A 17171-nucleotide genomic window follows, 5' to 3' on the forward strand; every position below is an offset into this window, starting at 1 on the left:
CTACCCACCATTGGCCCCAGGGCTGCGGGGCAGGGCCCACCCCACTGACCCAGAGTGCCCCCCGGGGGTCCTGCTCTGCTCCCCAGGGAGGGAGGTACCTTGAGCACAGCGTAGACGACTTCCAGCTCTGTCTGCCCCTTGAGAGGCCAGTCGCCCATGAACTTCATCACGGCTGGGGATGACAAACCAACGCATGGTGACAGGCTCTGCCTCCCCTCGCCCTGAGCAGGGGGGTGGCTCTCCCAGTTCCAGACCCACCGGGTGGGTCATGGGACCCAGAGGAGAGCAGGTCACAGTGCCCCAGATGGGAGGAGGGGCTGAGGGGTTCACCATGCCCCCACATCGGAGGGGGAGGAGGATGACCAAATGAGACTCAGAGCCACCAAACCTCCTGTCTCCCTTCCAGCAGGCTCTCCCTCCCCAGCCCCAGTCCCAGGGGCCTCCTGGAGTGCTGGCTCTTGAACTCTTGGTTTCTCGTTGACTCACTGGTTGCCAGCCCCACAGAAACTGCTAGATCTGGGTCCAAGGGCCAGCTTCAGCCCACTCCTGAGTAGGGGCAGCAGAGATTCCAATGCCCCACCTTGGGGTGAGGTCTTTGAGGTTCACTGCCCCTGCCCCATGTGGGGCAGAGGATGGCGGTGGGCAGGCCACAGTACCCCATGTGGGGGGTAGGGGCGGGCAGACTCACAGGGGGTTGGGGTGGTTCAAAAGTGGCTGAGTTTTCAGCTGGACTCTCACTAACAAACCCAAGGCTTTAGGGCGTCCCATGAAACAGGCAACGGCACAAGAAGGCTGCCCCCTGCTGGGCACGTTGGTCTCAGATGCCCCTGAGCGGCCAACACGCGGAGATCCAGGGCAGGAATGAACCCTGCCTCTGTGGGGTTAAACACCACAAGGGGAGGGAGAGATAGCTCAGTGGTTTGAGCATTGGCCTGCTAAACCCAGGGTTGTGAGTTCAACCCTTGAGGGGGCCATTTAGGGATCTGGGGTAAAAATTGGGGATTGGTCCTGCTTTGAGCAGGGGGTGGGACTAGATGACCTTCTGAGGTCCCTTCCAACCCTGAGATTCTATGACAGGCCAGGGGAAATGAACCGGCCCAGTACCAGGGCCCCTCCCACCGTGGCCTGGAGGCAGCCCAGTGCCCTCTCCCCCAAGCACCCCGGGGAAACGCAGTGCCTCCCACGCACCTTGGAAGGCCTCGGCTGCGGCTCTGTTCAGGCAGCTGTCAGTGAATTCGATCAGCGACTCCTGGAGCGGGCACTGGCCGGGGAGAGCAGAAGCAGAGCGCGCGTCAGTTACCCGCGTGGAACGCCGGTGGGCTTAGCGGCTGAGCTTGCCAGGCCCTACGCTCAGTGAGCCCTCGGGCGCCGAGCCCCTGCCATCGGTTTAGCAGAGCCACAGCCTCCAGCCCCTCACTGCCACTGGAGATCAACCAACCGGCTGATGGCACCTATCCGCACCTAGCAACGCCCCGTTCCTCTCTGCCCATCCTCCCGAGAGCGCCGCAGGGTGACACCCCAATGACTGGCCTCCCAGGTGGAAAGAAGGGTGGGGAGAAAGGGGGGACACACACAGCCCCTGGCAGGGAGGAGACTGGGGGGCCCTAGGATGGAGGGGAAAGGGAAAATGGGGGGACAGGAAGAATGAGGGTGCACAGAGCCCCTGGCATGGGGGGAGGGGCAGGCTGAAGGTGCTCAGTTCCACGTCAGGCAGTGGCCCTGCCAGAAGGGCACGGAGCGAAGAGCCTAGCCCGAGAGGCACAGGGAGGTATGGTACGTCTTCCTCACTGCACCTGCCTGGGGAAATCGATCCTGACCATATCGGACACTGCTGGAGGCCAGACTCCTCCATTGAGCCCAGATCCGGTTCAGCCTGACCTTCTGGCTTGGGTCGGAGGTTCTGAGGGGGGCAGTCAGGGGGCGGGAAGTGGAAGGGGGCATATAGGGGGTGGGGGCCAGGCTGTTTGGGGAGGCACAGCCTTCCCTACCCGACCCTCCATACAGTTTTGCAACCCCGATGTGGCCCTCGGGCCAAAAAATTTGCCCACCCCTGCTCTAACACTTTAGCAAGCCCCTGAGCCAGCCCGGACCCCCCTCTGGGTCGGCTCCATGTGGACGGCAGTAAGAGGGCCAGCAGGCCACATGCCCTTTCCAGCAGAGGCTGCCCTAACGCAAAGGGCGGGGGCAACAGCCTGAAATCGGCAGGTGGTGAGGCTGCCAGCAGGCACAGCCTGGCCAGCAAAGAGCACGCGCAGCGAGCTAGGCGATCCCCATTACCTTGGTGAATTTCAGCATCTCCGCTACGTCTGGCGAGTCCTTCCCTTTCCGGGATTTGTGCTTGCAGGAATCCCTGGAACAAATCGCAGAAAGAGAATGACAGGTCCCTCTCTGGGCATGAGCTGGGATCCCCCGGGGGTCAGCACATCCGCCTCCCCCACGGATAGGAGCTGTGGGCCCAAGAACAGCCTCCCCTTTGCTGCTGCAATTGCAAAATCCGTGCCTGGCGTTCTGGCACCCGCCACAAACCGCGGACTCCCAAACGAGGGTCTGGTCAGCAGAACTACCCCAGCGGACATGCAAGTGCTAAGACTGACGGCTGCAGCTCCCACACCGGCCAATGACAACGCAAGCGCAGACAGAAGGCTGTGCGAGGAACAGAGCCAGGTGTGCAGCTGGACTGACCGGAAAGCCCATCAGTGCAGTTCCGTAATCAGCCAGAGAGGTCGCTCTCGAGTACTACCAGGCCTTTCACACAGAATCACACAGAATATCAGAGTTGGAAGGGACCTCAGAAGGTCGTCTAGTCCAACCCCCTGCTCAAAGCAGGACCAATCCCCAATTTTTGCCCCAGATCCCTAAATGGCCCCCTCAAGGATTGAACTCACAACCCTGGATTTAGCAGGCCAATGCTCAAACCACTGAGCTTTCCTTCTCTGTATGCTGCCTCTGTGGGCAACCCTTGGGCTGGGCACTGACCTTAGCTCCGCAGCGGGGCAGTCAGCCCCAGGATGCCAACCAGGGGTCACTTAGTGCCACGTGGGATGGTGCTTTCTGCAACGTGGCTACTGTCCCACTGGGAACTGTGCTGAGCCCCACCAAACTCATTGCACATAGGGTCACTGGAGGCTGGAAGGTTAAAGGTCACTCCCCTCCCCTCGGCCAGCACTCACGTCTTCATCCTCTGCGCCTCCCGGAAATGCTTCTTGGCAAACTCCAGCATGGGGAACTGCCTGCCCTGCAGGGCACTGTCCCCAGGAAGCTCACCACCATACTCCTCCATGCTCTCTGCATAGTCACTGCCTGCGGGGGACACCTGGGGAGAGGGGGACCATGGGATGCAGGGGGTGCAAAGCGCACCTGTGCCACCAGCTTACGACTCCGTGGGTCCTAGAGCCATTAATCTCAGATGAGCTACAGACAGACCCTGCGGCTGCACCCTCCTGGTGCCCACTGATCAGTGCCCCCACCCTATGCCAGCTGCAATGCCTCCCTCCCCAGTTAGCCTCCTACCCAGCTGCTTAGCCAGCCAGGCCCTCCCCACCACCCACCCCAACCAAACCCCCCGCCCAACCCAGCCCTCTGAGAGCTCCCAGTTTCCAGCACTGCAAAGGTTACAAAGGGACCCTTGGGGATAATCCCTCACCTCGATCTTCCTGTCCAGTTCCTGAGCCACAGCCGTGGAGGCCACGGCCACTGCCACGGCTGCCAAGGCCGCCACCTTGCCCTGCTTGTTCTTGGGCTCCTCTTTCCTGTCCGCTGGCAGGTGGATAAAATCTGGGGCTGCCACGGGCTGGACGTACTCGGCGGGGAAGCGCCCTGACCTCCCGTGGATGGCACCGAATTTCCACCCTGCACCAGGACATGTCATTAACAGCCTAGGGCTGAGACACACACTCCAGCCAGCCCCATATGCTTCTCCCTGCTGTGCCGGGCCCGGTTATTGGTCCATCCAGCCCCGTATGCCCCTCTCTGCCGCATCAGGCCCGGCTATCGGTCCTGCCTCCCTCCTCTACCATTTTAGACCTGTTCATTCAAACCAGCACCCCACGCCCTACTGCCCTAGATCAGACATGTCATCTCTTAAATCCAGCATCTGCCTGCAGCAGTGGCCAATGCCTGGGGCTTGCTAGGGAGGTGCACACTCCTCATAAAGACACATCACATAGCCAGAGCTGTGATTGCGTTCAGGGAGGGGAAGGAAGGTTCCTTCCTGACCTCTCCAGAGACCTGTCCTGAAGCATGAGATTTGATTCTCCGTACCTCAGCAGGCAGAATCACTGCCAGCCCCCTTGGAAAATCCAGCCACAGCGTTTGACTGGGAATGGCTGGTATTTAGACCCACAGGTTTGCTCTTCCACAGCACTCTTAAACAAGGAGTCTGGGACCATGCACACTGCATATACCATCCCATCCTGCATGCAGCAGCCTGCTGCTCTCATGGGGTTAGCTAGAGCTTCCCCCCAGAGACTGAAGAGGCTAGGGACCAGGATTACATGCACAAACCAGATACAGGAGCGGGCCATGCATGGAGGAGGCCAGTAGGGGAAGCAGTGGGGTTATAGTTATGGGCTGTTATTAACGGCATGGCCAATGGGGCTGTTAGGACTCGAGCCAGTTCTACAACGGCTTCTCCGCACACAGGGTCTGGAGGCTGTTGGACAAATAACCCCCATGCCCGGCATTCAGCCTGCCCCCTAGAGTGCCAACCGCTGGAGCCACGTGCCCCACACAAAACCGCCCCTGGGATGGCATAACGACCTCCTCTCCGGATGCACTCGCGCCCCTTCCCATCCACTCCCCATGAGCATCTGGGCGAGTGCGCACTGCTCAGGCTAATGCCCACGGAGAGCTGGTGCTAATGGGTCTCTCAGGGCCTGGAATGTGCACGTCAGGCAGACAGAGGTCTCCTGGGGAGCTCCGTTTCTCTTTGGTGGATACACCAGGGGTCCAGCTTCCCCAGTCTCTTGCCAGAGCCCTGGCACAGAGACAACTAGAGGAGCGGCTGGAAATCTGACAGTGCACTTAGGCCTGTGCATGGGAAATGGACCATCAGTGCCACAAGCACAGGCTTCTACAGCTCAGGCTAAAGCAAGAACTCCGTTCGCTGGTAGCGATAGTAGGCACTTGTCCTGTATATGGACTGGCCCCTAGAGGGGGGCACAACACGTTACATCAGTGTGTTACAGTGACAGAAAGGGGCAGGCCAGGAAGTGCCTGGAGGATATTTTATAGGGCTACACGCCCTGACCTGGTGCTTTGATCCAGCCCCGGGCAGTGGAATGAGGTCTGGCCATGTGGGCCGCAGTGGGGTCCCTGGGATTCATCGCCTTGGGTGAGCTGGAGAGTACATGCTTCGTCAGACGGGAGGGGCGAGCTGGCTCCAGAGGAGAGAGCCCCGCAGGAGAATGTGTGCAGGGGGACAGGGCTCATGCAGGGACAGCACAACACGACACTCCAGAGCCACCCACCAAAGTCCTGGGTGCCCCTCTTCAGCTCTTCCAGGTACGTCACCTTCTTGCGGACCACACATCCGTGCCAGTGGTCTGTGGGGAGGGGACAGCCTCAGGGCACCGCGGCAGGGCTAAGTTCACCCACCCACCCAGCTCCATCCCCCCACACTGCCCAACAGAGATCAGGGCTGGGGAGGGATCCGGGCAGCACTCTGCTCCCTGGGGCAGGCGGCCGGCAGCGTTCCCCTTGTGCACCCCAGTGGAGGGGCTGCGGAGTGGCATCGCAGGGGGAGCAGATGTCACTCACAGACAGATACATGCTATAGGGGGTGGGTGGCCCAGGAGGGTATAAGCCCAGAAGGACAGGGCGGGGTGGTCCCATTCAGCTCATTGCGCCCATGCAGGGGAATGGGGCCCCGGCTAAGATGCCCCTGTCCTCTCCTTCGCAAACTGCCCTGTGACGCCCCCGAGGTGGCTCCCAGCAGAGAGTGCCAGCGTCCCGGGCTGCTCACCTCTCTCAGGCTGCTCCAGCGGCTGCAGGTGGATGATGTCCCCCTTGTGGAAGCTCAAGAGGCTCCTGTCACCTGTAACGTAGCTCTTCACGGCAACCACATACTGCGAGTCCTGGAGCATGGGAGAGGGGCCGGGTTTGGTGCTGCTGCAGGGGGCCGCGCGTGCACACACGGAATACACTCATATATCCAACACGCCGCTCACACTCAGAACACAACCACACGACACATCCTGCGCTCAGAGTATAACTGCCCAATCAAACACACACAAAGCCTGCTCAGAGTATACCCCACCCCGCCACACAGACACACTACCCCTAGCTGAACACACTTGTACACAGCTGTGGCCAGGTGATTGGTTCTGGGGCTCTGTATGGAGGTGTAGAGCTCCCCGGCTGATTCACGCTGGCAGCCAAACCAGGGGGCTCTCATTGGCACCAAGGCAGGAGTATAAAAGCTTGAGCTTTTCTAAGGCAAAGGTGAGCAGGGAGAGGGATAGGGCAGTATCCCATAGCGTGTGTATGCTGGGGACCCCGCCCCATGGACCAGGTGCAGGAGATGCCAAGAGAGGCCATATTGGCTCCATTCCCATGGTCGGCCTCTGACCTTCTTGAGCTCTGTGATGAAATAGTCGATCATGGCCTTCACTTGCGGGGCTTTGGGGGAGAAGAGGATCAGCTTCTCGTTGGTCAGGTTGAACTCCAGCATGTGGTTGGAGGGGATGGTCACGAACAGGATATCGGTGTAGCTGGGAGTGGGGGGAAGGACAGGGTTAAAGAACAGGATAGGAGAGCACAGCTGAGAAAGCCAGAGGGCTGGGCAGAGCGGTGAAGGGGGGATTGGTCTTCCCGCCAGACCAAGGGCAGAACTAAGACACCGCACGCGTCTCCCATGCACCATGCTCTCCAGCCACTGGGCTCTGGCTGTTTGCCATGGACTTGGATGGAGCTAAGTGGGGACAAGGAGTCAGGAGTCCTGGCTCGTAGGGCTGAGCTCCATGGGGAGTGAGGGGCAGAGCTGGGGGGCCTAGGGGCCGTGCTTTACTCCATCACTGGAAGTGAGCAGTGGATGCCCACCGGGACTGTATACAGGAAAGGATAAATCATACTTTGGCCTCTTGAAGCCTCTCCTCCTGGGGAACCCAAAGCACCATAGGCACTGACCTACTGGGTCGGTAGGCGTGCGTTGGTGTGTACACAGGCAGGTGTCTGTGGGCTCGTGTGTATATAGGTGTGTACAGAGGTGCGTGTCTGTGTCTATATGCATTTGTGTCTCTGTGTGCATCCGTGTGTGCGTATATGGTTGTGTCTGTGTATACAGGTGTGTGTGTGTGTATGGTTGCGTGTGTGTGTATATGGTTGCGTGTGTGTGTGTTACTGCTCACAGCACTTTGCAAAGGGAGCTCGCAGGCCGGATCTGCACAGGAAAGTGGCCCTCTGTCTAACTGAATCCATTAAAGCAATTACTTCAACCCTGCATCCGCTGTTCATTGGCAAGGACCCGCCAGGCCCTGGGCTGGAGGCTGGCATTGCCTGAGCCACAGGCATGGTGTGACAGTACCAATGCCAAGGCCGGGCAGCATGTGCCCAGCCTGACCCTCCAGCACCCTGGGGTGCTGGCAGCCACATGCCAGTCCTTCTCCACAGGTGCACACAGGGCTGGCTCCTCTGCACGCGTCCCCTCCCTGAGAGCCGCAGAAGTCCCAGCCCTAGCGGGGCCGGCTGGCCCTGGCCTTACCTGTAGCCCCGCAGCACGCGCAGCTGCTCCCCAGGCACGTTGGTGCCCTTCACCAGCCGCAGCAGTTTAATCCCCGTGTGGGACACTGCCAGGATCTGCACACCTGTGCCAACGCTGCCCTGGGGATAACAGGAAAGAGGGTACAAGACAAAGCAGTGAACGTCAGCACCCACCCCTTGCAGCGATGAGTCCCCGCAGTGCTGGGCAGAGACCTTCCGCTGTGGAAATGCAGGGACTCAGAACCAGCCCGATTCACCCCAAGGAGCACAGGAGCACTGACAATTCTGGCCCTTGGATTCCTCCTGGGGCCTGTCTCTAAATCCACAATGGCCTCAGGCCTGTGGACGATCTGACAGTCCCCAGTACGAGGTTTGCAACCCCTGGCAGCACAGAGCAGCGGCTACAGGCAGCAGGGGCATCAGACCTTAGTACATCAGGGTCTGCTGCTGAGACCTGTCCCAGCCCCTGGACTATCCCCATGCTTCCTTCTGTGGGTGTGGGGCAGGCCCTTACCGTGGCGGGGAAGAGGCGTGAGAAGTAAACCTCCCAGCTGTCCCGGGCCGCGATCACAATCTCCTTCTTAATGCTGTCGTCGGCCGCTGGGCTGAACGAATCCAGCTTGTTTTTCACTGTGGTGAGAAACACATGCCCCCCCCGCCCCGGAAAGAGATGTCAGGTGCTGGCTCCCCCTCCTCGGCCAAAGCGGATCTGCTGCTGGGGCAAGGGAATCTGGGCATGGGGGTCCAGCTGGAGAACAAGGACTTCTACACAGGGGGGTGAGCTCTGCCCCCTGCTGCATACAGCCCCATGGCATGGGACAAAGCAGGTGTGTCGCACCAGCACGCAAGAAGACAGCTCCCTATCGCTGCTGGGGACCCAATCTTCCCTCGGGGGCTGGGGGACCCCCTAATGCCCGGGGCAGGCCAAGCACAAGCAGAACTTGTGACATTCGAATCCCAGCTCAGACTAAACCCTGGCCCAAGAGGTGACAGGCTGCCGGGCCTCACTGCACCCGATGGCAAACCTCCCATCACCTTCCAGGAGGGCAGCTTTGCCCTACGCACTAGACATCTCCTGCCCCAAGGAAGAGCAGGGAGATCGGGCTGGAGAGAGGAGGCCAGCCCCCACAGCGGCGGGGAGGCCAGCCCCTTGGCGTGAAGCAGGACTCAGTGGGCAGGGCTGGGTGTTACCAAAGAGAGATTTCATGCGCAGCCGTTCCTCCGGGGTGATCCTGAGGCAGGCGTCAGAGAGTGTGTCGTGGAAGATCTGAGGGGGGAACCCACCATGCTGAGGTTAGGAGCTTCAGGGCCGAGGCCTTGGTGTCCCTGATGCAGCCTCACTGACTCCTCCCTGTATGCCCCATCCCACACCCATTGCCTGCCACAGTGCAGGGGTCAGGAACACTGGCCCAGCCGCCCTGAAGCCTCTCAATGCTGCTGCTGAATTGGGTGCAAAGGACAGTTTGCCTGAAACACACCACTCTCATCATGCTCCTGCCCAGCCAGTGTCAATCCTGCTGGGAAAAGGTTCAGTGGGTCCTGAATAATGAAGGTGGGAGTGGCTCTTTACAGAGGACCTAGGGTGTGGGCTGAGCAGTCCTCAAGGAGGAACCTCGGGAGCAACCCAGCCTGGGGACAAGGCATGGGCTGGATTGTACATTCCTTTTGTGAATAAGGCCCAGCCCTAGGCAAGGGAATAAGTAGTTCTGAGCCACTACAGCTTGCGTGGCCTGTGCTTGAAACAAGGCGGGAAAGCTGCTGGCTCCCAGGGGCGTTGCTGAGTAAGGGGAGGATTTCCTGCAGGGGGACAGACTGGGAAACCGAAGTCACCTTGCACATCTATGGTTCTGGGTTCCTCCTACCCCAGGGTCTGGCTGAACCCATCACTCCCCAGCATGCCTATAGCCTGCCCAGACTCTGAGGGAATGCAAGCAGATTGAGCTGATAATCCTCTGACTTTCTCAAGGGCTCCCTGTTGAGAATCTCAAGGCATTTTCCAAACGTTCTTAGCCCTCGCAACCCCCATGTGGGGAACTATCCTTGCTGTACATATGGGGAGAGGGAGGCAAGGAGAGGGTATTATTATTCACTTATTCACTTGGTTCGCTCAAGTTCACATGGCGAGTTTGTGACCTAGCCAGGAACAGAACCCAGGCGTCCTGACTCCCAGCCCTTGACTTTAAGCTGGAAACTATCCTTCCACTCTTCTAATACAGACAACTCTACAGCAGGAAAAGCTCTGTATCTGGAGCCTGGAAACCTCACCTGTCTGAAAATGAGATCCAGCAGCAAGGGGTTGTTGAAGTTATCCTTTGGATAGAACACCTGCGAGGAAATAGATCAGAGGGGCATGGTCAGGTGTGGAAGGATCTATTAGTGAACAATTCCCTCAGTCTGTGTTACTAGCTGCTGAGATCAGTGAACCCGAAAGGATTTTTAAAATCAAGTGGACTTTTCATTGCTTCGGCCCTTTATTTCATTCCTCCATTACACTCAGTGGAGGACAGGAACTTTGGGTGAGCTTTTCAAAGTGCCTATGTAACTTAGCGCCTAAGTCCCATCGAGTCTGAAGTGCCTGGGCCACTTTGGAAAACGGGACTTAGGCTCTCAAGTCTTCTAGGCACTTTTGAAAAGGTGATCTCAAGACAAGTCAATTTCACTTCTATTCACTTACCAGGGCATGCATCAGTGAACACTGCAGTTAAAGACAGGAAGATGCACAAAACTTTTTCTGTTAATAACACGGGGGGGGGGGGGCAGGACTGTGGATCTTTTTTATTTTAATAAAGAACTTAAATTTTAGGCCTAAACTCCCTGACCATGTCCCTTTGAGGGAAAGTTTCACTTATTCAGAACATCTGAGAGGCAGTAATGGGCCTGCCTGTGAGGTGATACAGATGGCCTCTAGTACAGTGGGGACCTGATCCCTGACTGGAACCTCTGGGAGCTACCACAATAACAAATCATTCATAAATCATAGTAATACCACTCATGTCAACACCACCCCCTCCCACAGTAGGCAGTGAGCCCTTCTGCTCTGGGCTCTCCTGCCATATCTACAGTAACACCTCTATACTCTCTTTCACTCAGTATCGCAGCCTTGCAAGCTCCCCTCCCCTTCTAAAGAAGCCCACGGGGGCCGGATCTGTTTGGAACATAAGTTCCTTAGGAGAAAACAGACCCTGAAATGCACTTTCTCCTCCTAGGGAGCACGTTCACCTCAATAGCCTTAACAACCACTAGATGGCACTGTTCCTTCACAGGAACAGATAAGCAGGAGTTTTTCAGGCCAGCTCTTTCGGGGCTCAGGGTCTGGCCACTGGCCCTGTGGGTCTGACGGGAGAGGGAGGAGGGTGCTGGGTGGAGCTATGTACCTCTTTCCTGATGTATATTTTCCAGGACACGTTGCAGTAGGCGTAGAACTCCTCACTGCAGCACCGGTGCAGCTGAGTCTGGACCTGCTCCTGCTCCGCTGGGAGCTCCCGGGAGACTGTGACTGAAAAAAGAAAAGGAGGACTTGTGGCACCAATTTATTTGAGCATGAGCTTTCGTGAGCTACAGCTCACTTCATCGGATGCATACTGTGGAAACTGCAGAAGACATTATATACACAGAGACCATGAAACAATACCTCCTCCCACCCCACTGTCCTGCTGGTAATAGCTTATCTAAAGTGATCATCAAGTTGGGCCATTTCCAGCACAAATCCAGGTTTTCTCACCCTCCGCCCCCCCCCCCCACACACACACAAACTCACTCTCCTGCTGGCAATAGCCCATCCAAAGTGACAACTCTCTTTAAAATGTGTATGATAATCAAGGTGGGCCATTTCCAGCACAAATCCAGGTTTTCTCACCCCCCACCCCCCTCCAAAAACCACACACACAAACTGACTCTCCTGCTGGCAATAGCTCATCCAAAGCGACCACTCTCCCTACAATGTGCATGATAATCAAGGTGGGCCATTTCCAGCACAAATCCAGGTTTTCTCACCCCCCCACCCCCATACACACACAAACTCACTCTCCTGCTGGTAATAGCTCATCCAAAGTGACCACTCTCCCTAAAAGAGATTGAGGGCAGAGTGCTCACTGGCAGCTGGTTACTGTGGATGCAGGGGACAGCCCATTAGCTGGGCCACAGCCATTTCCTACTGCACCAGGGAAATCAGGCCTATGCTATCTATCCAAGCTACTTAACCTGCCCCCTTCCCCATAGTATCTGGGCAACTCGCAGCTTTCAGTGTATTTCTCCTCACAACCTCCTGGGGGGCATGGCAGTGCAATGGTCACCACAGGGGGAATGAAAGCAAAGAAAGACTAAGTGACTTATCCAAGGTCACACACAGGAAGTCTGTAGCAGAGTAGGAAACTGAACCAGGGTTTCCTGAGTTCTTGGCCAGTGCACTAACCACTGCACCAGCCTTCCACTAGGGGCTGGTATCAGTGCAGCTACATGTGTGGCAAAGCCTACAAGTTTCTTCCCCCAGGGGGTCTGGTATGTATTGGTGCGGGGATACCGCCCAGCCTGCTCCTTCTCCCCTGCTCCACATTGTGCCCAGACTAACGCTCTCTTGTGTTTATAGTGCATCTTTTATCCTGAAGGATCTCAACGCACCTTACAGAGTTAAGAGGATACGCAAGGATTGGTTCACCTAAAATGCAGCCACCTCTGGGGTGGAAGGTGGCAGCTGTGTAAGAGCACATAGAAACACAACCTCAGAATTCACCCACCACTGAAATGCAGCTACCTCTGGGGTGGAAGGCAGCAGGTGTGTAACAGCAATACTGCACAACTGTTTAATACATGAAGTGATGGGGAAGGCCGTGTCCAGCTGAAATTGCAGCGGAAGTTTAGTGGAGCAGGATGTCATTACTCAAGGAGGAATTTAGTCTGGGCATCAGGATTTTGCCCTTTGATCCCAGGCTCAGCTCTTGCAGAAGATACCAGGGGATCTTTAATGGCCATAAACCATCAGGAGCTTGGCTTAACCCCTCTTCAGAAACGGTGTGATACTCTCTCATGGCAGGAGCTTTGCTTCCTGATCCCATCGGGAGATTGATCATATGCCCTGAATCATGAGGATCAAGAGCTCTAGTCACTTCATCCTGCCTAGCGTCACGGCCCTCACTGCTAGGAAAACCTAATCTTCTGAAAATATCCTGAGCCCCTCGCCTTGCTGCTGAGCAGAGGCGCTTTGGGACAGAATGGCAACTGCTCGCTGCCCAGCCAGATTCATGTCTTGGGCCTCCTGGCCCTGCAGATTTGCATTCGCTAACTCCTGCAGGTTCCCTGTCTTGGGTCTGCAAAAGTCTATGGGTCGGATGACGTGCGAGGCCATGTAACACTAGACTCCCTGACTCTCAGCCAAACTCTCTTACTAAGGACGTCTGCCCAGGTGTAACCTACATCCCCAGCAGCCCAAAGGAGATTTCATGGGGTGCAAGTTAACCGTTCCTCTAGGCTCTCTGGGACGCCCCTTTGTACTTGCTGCTCTCTGCTCCATCAGCTTCTCACCCCACACCCATCACCGTGATGTCTGGTTGCCTCGTGTTGGTACAGCTACCACCTCGTTTGCCTAACAGGTCGCATTTTATGGTGAGTTCTTTAATAGTCCAGGGACCCACAAGCCTACCCAGGGGCTTAGGATTCCCAGATACTTTTCCTAACTTGCAAAACACAAAATTGCATGAACAAATCAATGCAAGAAAGATCAACATTTGGGGCAGGGAGCAGCACTAAGTGGGGTGGGAGGGTCCAAACAGGTCAGATTTGGAGCCATTCTGAAAGCCAGGTGGCAGCGGTGTGAGACCTCTGTAGGGCTAAGGTCTCTACTGGGTTACCTCTGTACCCTGGGGTATGGCCTTTCCAGCGTGCTGCTAGGGCGCTGGATAAGGGCTTCTCTTTTGGATGGTCCCTGCTGAATCAGCCGCATCTCAGCCTTTGGACAGGCCAGGGCTAAGCTTCCCCAGCCCTCCAGTAACAAAGGGCTTTCCCATCACTTTCCAGCTGGGTCCTGGCTGCAGGGCAATGCGCTGCCGGCTGGGAGAAGCCACATGCTCAGCCCTCTCCTTCAGCACCTGGCAGGGCAGCGTGAGGCTCCGGCATCCAGCCCTGAACCCCAGAGGAGATGAAGCTGCTTGGCCTCTCATGCTGTTACCTGGAGGCGACATTGGAGAAGACCTGGCTGTGGCAGCCGGCGGGGGAACGGCGGCTGGTGATGGTGGCCAAGGCCTCTTGGTGCTGGTAACAGGCTTCACCGTGGCTATTGCTTCCTTGGCCACCTACAACACAGAGGTGGAGACCAACTTCCTGTGAGGGATCGGGCCATTTCCCCGGGCTGGGGGGCTCTCCTTCATCACAGGCAGGAGCAGGGGACACTCACTGGCCCGTGTGGTGCCCTGCCAGCTAGCACTGGGGTTCAGCCCAGGTAGTGGCCAGCCTGGGGATCATGCTCTCCTTCAGAGCCCTGACTCTGATCCCCAGCTGGTGGGGACTCCGAATGCTCAGCTGCAGAGCAGCACCCCTCGCCCCTGCATTCGCCAGGCAAGCAGCTGGACCCTCCCCGTCCACACCCTGCAGCACCCCAGGCTAGGGACAGGGAGAACGGCCACCTGTGCCTTCAGACCAGCGCTTTCATACCGGAGCGGCTGTTGCGGGGCCTGGTGCCACTGACATCTGCCCCTTTAAGATCATCATGGCCTCCTCATGGGGATCCTTCTTCTTCACAAAGACCTTCCCACCTTCCTTCCTGCAGGGACAAACAGCCAGGGGCCAGAGCCAGGTTAGTGAGCAGCCTCTGGCCCCCAGGTCGAGATATATACCAGGCCTCATCCCCTGAGCTAAAGGGGTCGCCCCATGAGCCAGTAACAGTCTGTTATAGTTGCTGGGAGCCCAGCCAGCCCACCTGCTGCTAAAGCATGGCTGGGAAATGCAACCCAGCTGCTGTCCCTGCAGCTTTAAGGTTGCGAGCTCCAGCCCAGCATCAGATGCTGATGTCTGCAGGGGCTCGGGCAGGAGATCTGAGTTCTGGCCCGGCGGCCCAGGGTCTCACCTGATGGGCTCGGGGAGCCTGGCAGGCCGCTGGCACTGCTTAATGATGTTCTTAATGTGCTGCGTGGGCTCGGGGAAGTGCTGCGAGCTCAGCTTGGCCGGCCGCACCAGCTCACCGGCCCGCAGCCTGGAGGCAGGAGCTGTCGTGGAGGGAGGAAGCAAGCGGGAGGCTGGGTTGAGAATCTCAGGGAGGGGAGGTAGGCTCCAGCACTGAAATCCTGCCCCGTCCCACCCCTCAGAAGGTGGGGAAAGGCTCCTGCTCTGGTTTGCAAGGTTCAGGCTACGATTGTGACTTCTGCCCAGCACCATGCATGAGCCCAGTGCCCCCTAGGCCGCCTCTCCCTGCTGGGCTTCTATCTCCCCCTTCGCAGGCCTTGGCCTTGGGGCGCCCTGCAGAGCAATCACAGGTGTCTGCACAGCTCTTTGCTCCCTTCAGGTGTTTGCCTGGGGCTTCAGCCAGCAGCTCTGCAAGCTCCTGTCACACCTCACGCTTTCCCCTGCCCCTGGCCTGCAGCCCTGTCAGTGCTTCCCGGGTCTGACTTGCTGCCCCCACCCCCGGCTAGTCACAACTTCCTTCCTTCTCCGCCCCTAAACCTGAGCGGGAGCACCTGTACCCATCCTGGGCTCCCCCTACCCGCCCTGCTGACGCCCCTCACTCCCCACCCACAGCCCTCCTCGCCGATGGCGGGTCATTTTCAAATAATAGCAGCAAACCACACCCATGGGAACTAGTCCTAAAGCCAGGCTCGCTTCAATGCTAAGGCAGGATTTGAACCCAGGTCTCCACAGGCAAGCGCTGCCAGGTTGGCCCATGGCACCACTATGCACCTTGGCTTGGCGTCAGCATCCCCTGACAGCTGCAAGCTCAGGGCTGTGCTCTCAGTGTCCCTGCGGGGGTGGAGGGGTGAGATCCCAACTCAAGACAGGTGTCTCCAGGGGAGGCTGTATTTGTGGCTGATCCCTTACCGGCTTTCTGCACGAAGGCTGCCGTCCTGGCAGGTGTCTGGCTCACAGCTGTCCTCTGGCCAGAGGGAAGGAGAAGGAGTGCGTTACATCAGCAGGCTTTAATGGGATGGGTTTCTGAAGCTCCGCTCTAGGAATTATTTGGGGGAAGCGCTGTGCTAGGCAGGAGGCCAGGCCATGTGATTTCTTCTGGCTTTAGCATCCATGAAAACTGCCTTGGCGAGGGGCGGCCATGATGTGGCATGGCTGTCCAGCTGCTACAGTGGCTTCTGTTTCAATAGGGTCCTTTCACCCCAAAGGATTCCAGAGCCCTTTAGACTGTACAGGGATCATTTCACCCCTCCCCCGCCCCCGCTCCTGAAATGCAGCTGCCTCTGGGGTGGGAGGGTGCCAAGCAGCCCAGTGCGCTGTAGAACAGGCGTGGAGGCAGAAAGGCAATTCTGGCCCAGGTTAGATGGTAAATGCCTCGTCTTTCCTTGTCTGCCCTGGGGTCTCTAACGTCCTCCCCGAGCAATGAGGGGCAGGGGAAGGGGGCGGTTAAGGCTCCATCATGACATTTCCACCATAAAAAGCTGCCTGGAGCGGAGTCATTATTACTAGCGTGGCCAGGTGGAATCTGGGCACCCACCAGGATCCAAGACCTCTGGGAGGCAGAGCACACTGGAGCCTTTCCCAGCGCGCAGCCCCACCACCCAACAGCTGGGGGCAGGAAAAGAAAGGGGGCGCCTTCAGCGGAGAGCACAGGGGGAGCTCAGGGAGCCGGCAGGGATCATCTGTTGGAATCTGGCCAGGACTGGGGGCTGTGGACCCCTCAAGGGGCTTGAATTGTCACCACAGGTCAGGACCTCGCTTTTCTCTGTCCTCTAAGAACACTGCTAGCGCTAAGCTGGGGCCTTGGGGTCAGCGTTGATTCCAAAGGGAGAGTGACCCCCATGGCCACGCTGGGTCACTGGGGCCAGCGCCGACTCCCGCTCCCTGCGGCACCGGGTCCCCGAGTACCATACCACATCCCCATCACCTACCCCGCTCCCTGCGGCACCGGGTCCCCGAGTACCACACCACAGCCCCATCACCTACTCCGCTCCCTGCGGCACCGGGTCCCCTATCACCATACTGGGGCCAGCGCCGACTCCCGCTCCCTGTGGCACAGGGTCCCCGAGTACCACACCACATCCCTATCACCTACCCCGCTCCCTGTGGCACAGGGTCCACGAGTACCACACCACATCCCCATCACCTACCCCGCTCCCTGCGGCACCGGGTCCCCGAGTACCACACCACAGCCCCATCACCTACCCCCCTCCCTGCGGCACCGGGTCCCCGAGTACCACACCACAGCCCCATCACCTACCCCACTCCCTGTGGCACCGGGTCCCCGAGTACCACACCACAGCCCCATCACCTACTCCGCTCCCTGCGGCACCGGGTCCCCGAGTACCACACCACATCCCCATCAC

The 17171-nt window shown here is 58.1% G+C and overlaps 1 protein-coding gene across 1 annotated transcript in view; it reads right to left on the bottom strand.

Moving 5' to 3' along the window:
* The window catches only part of MYO15A (myosin XVA), an 84220-nt gene that overhangs the window by 19753 nt on the left and 47296 nt on the right, over window positions 1-17171 (bottom strand). The window contains exons 39-55 of the mRNA XM_077828730.1: window positions 15718-15772; window positions 14753-14891; window positions 14347-14449; window positions 13859-13982; window positions 11073-11194; window positions 9964-10023; window positions 8890-8965; window positions 8213-8328; window positions 7700-7818; window positions 6569-6710; window positions 5963-6074; window positions 5469-5543; window positions 3644-3849; window positions 3171-3313; window positions 2278-2350; window positions 1189-1261; window positions 99-172 (exon numbers count right to left, since the gene is read on the bottom strand). Coding sequence (XP_077684856.1) covers window positions 99-172; window positions 1189-1261; window positions 2278-2350; window positions 3171-3313; window positions 3644-3849; window positions 5469-5543; window positions 5963-6074; window positions 6569-6710; window positions 7700-7818; window positions 8213-8328; window positions 8890-8965; window positions 9964-10023; window positions 11073-11194; window positions 13859-13982; window positions 14347-14449; window positions 14753-14891; window positions 15718-15772 — 1812 coding nt within the window. The remainder of the gene's footprint in view (window positions 1-98; window positions 173-1188; window positions 1262-2277; window positions 2351-3170; window positions 3314-3643; window positions 3850-5468; window positions 5544-5962; window positions 6075-6568; window positions 6711-7699; window positions 7819-8212; window positions 8329-8889; window positions 8966-9963; window positions 10024-11072; window positions 11195-13858; window positions 13983-14346; window positions 14450-14752; window positions 14892-15717; window positions 15773-17171) is intronic.

The sequence above is a fragment of the Eretmochelys imbricata genome, chromosome 10 (genome assembly GCF_965152235.1).
Source record: "Eretmochelys imbricata isolate rEreImb1 chromosome 10, rEreImb1.hap1, whole genome shotgun sequence".
NCBI lineage: Eukaryota > Metazoa > Chordata > Testudines > Cheloniidae > Eretmochelys > Eretmochelys imbricata.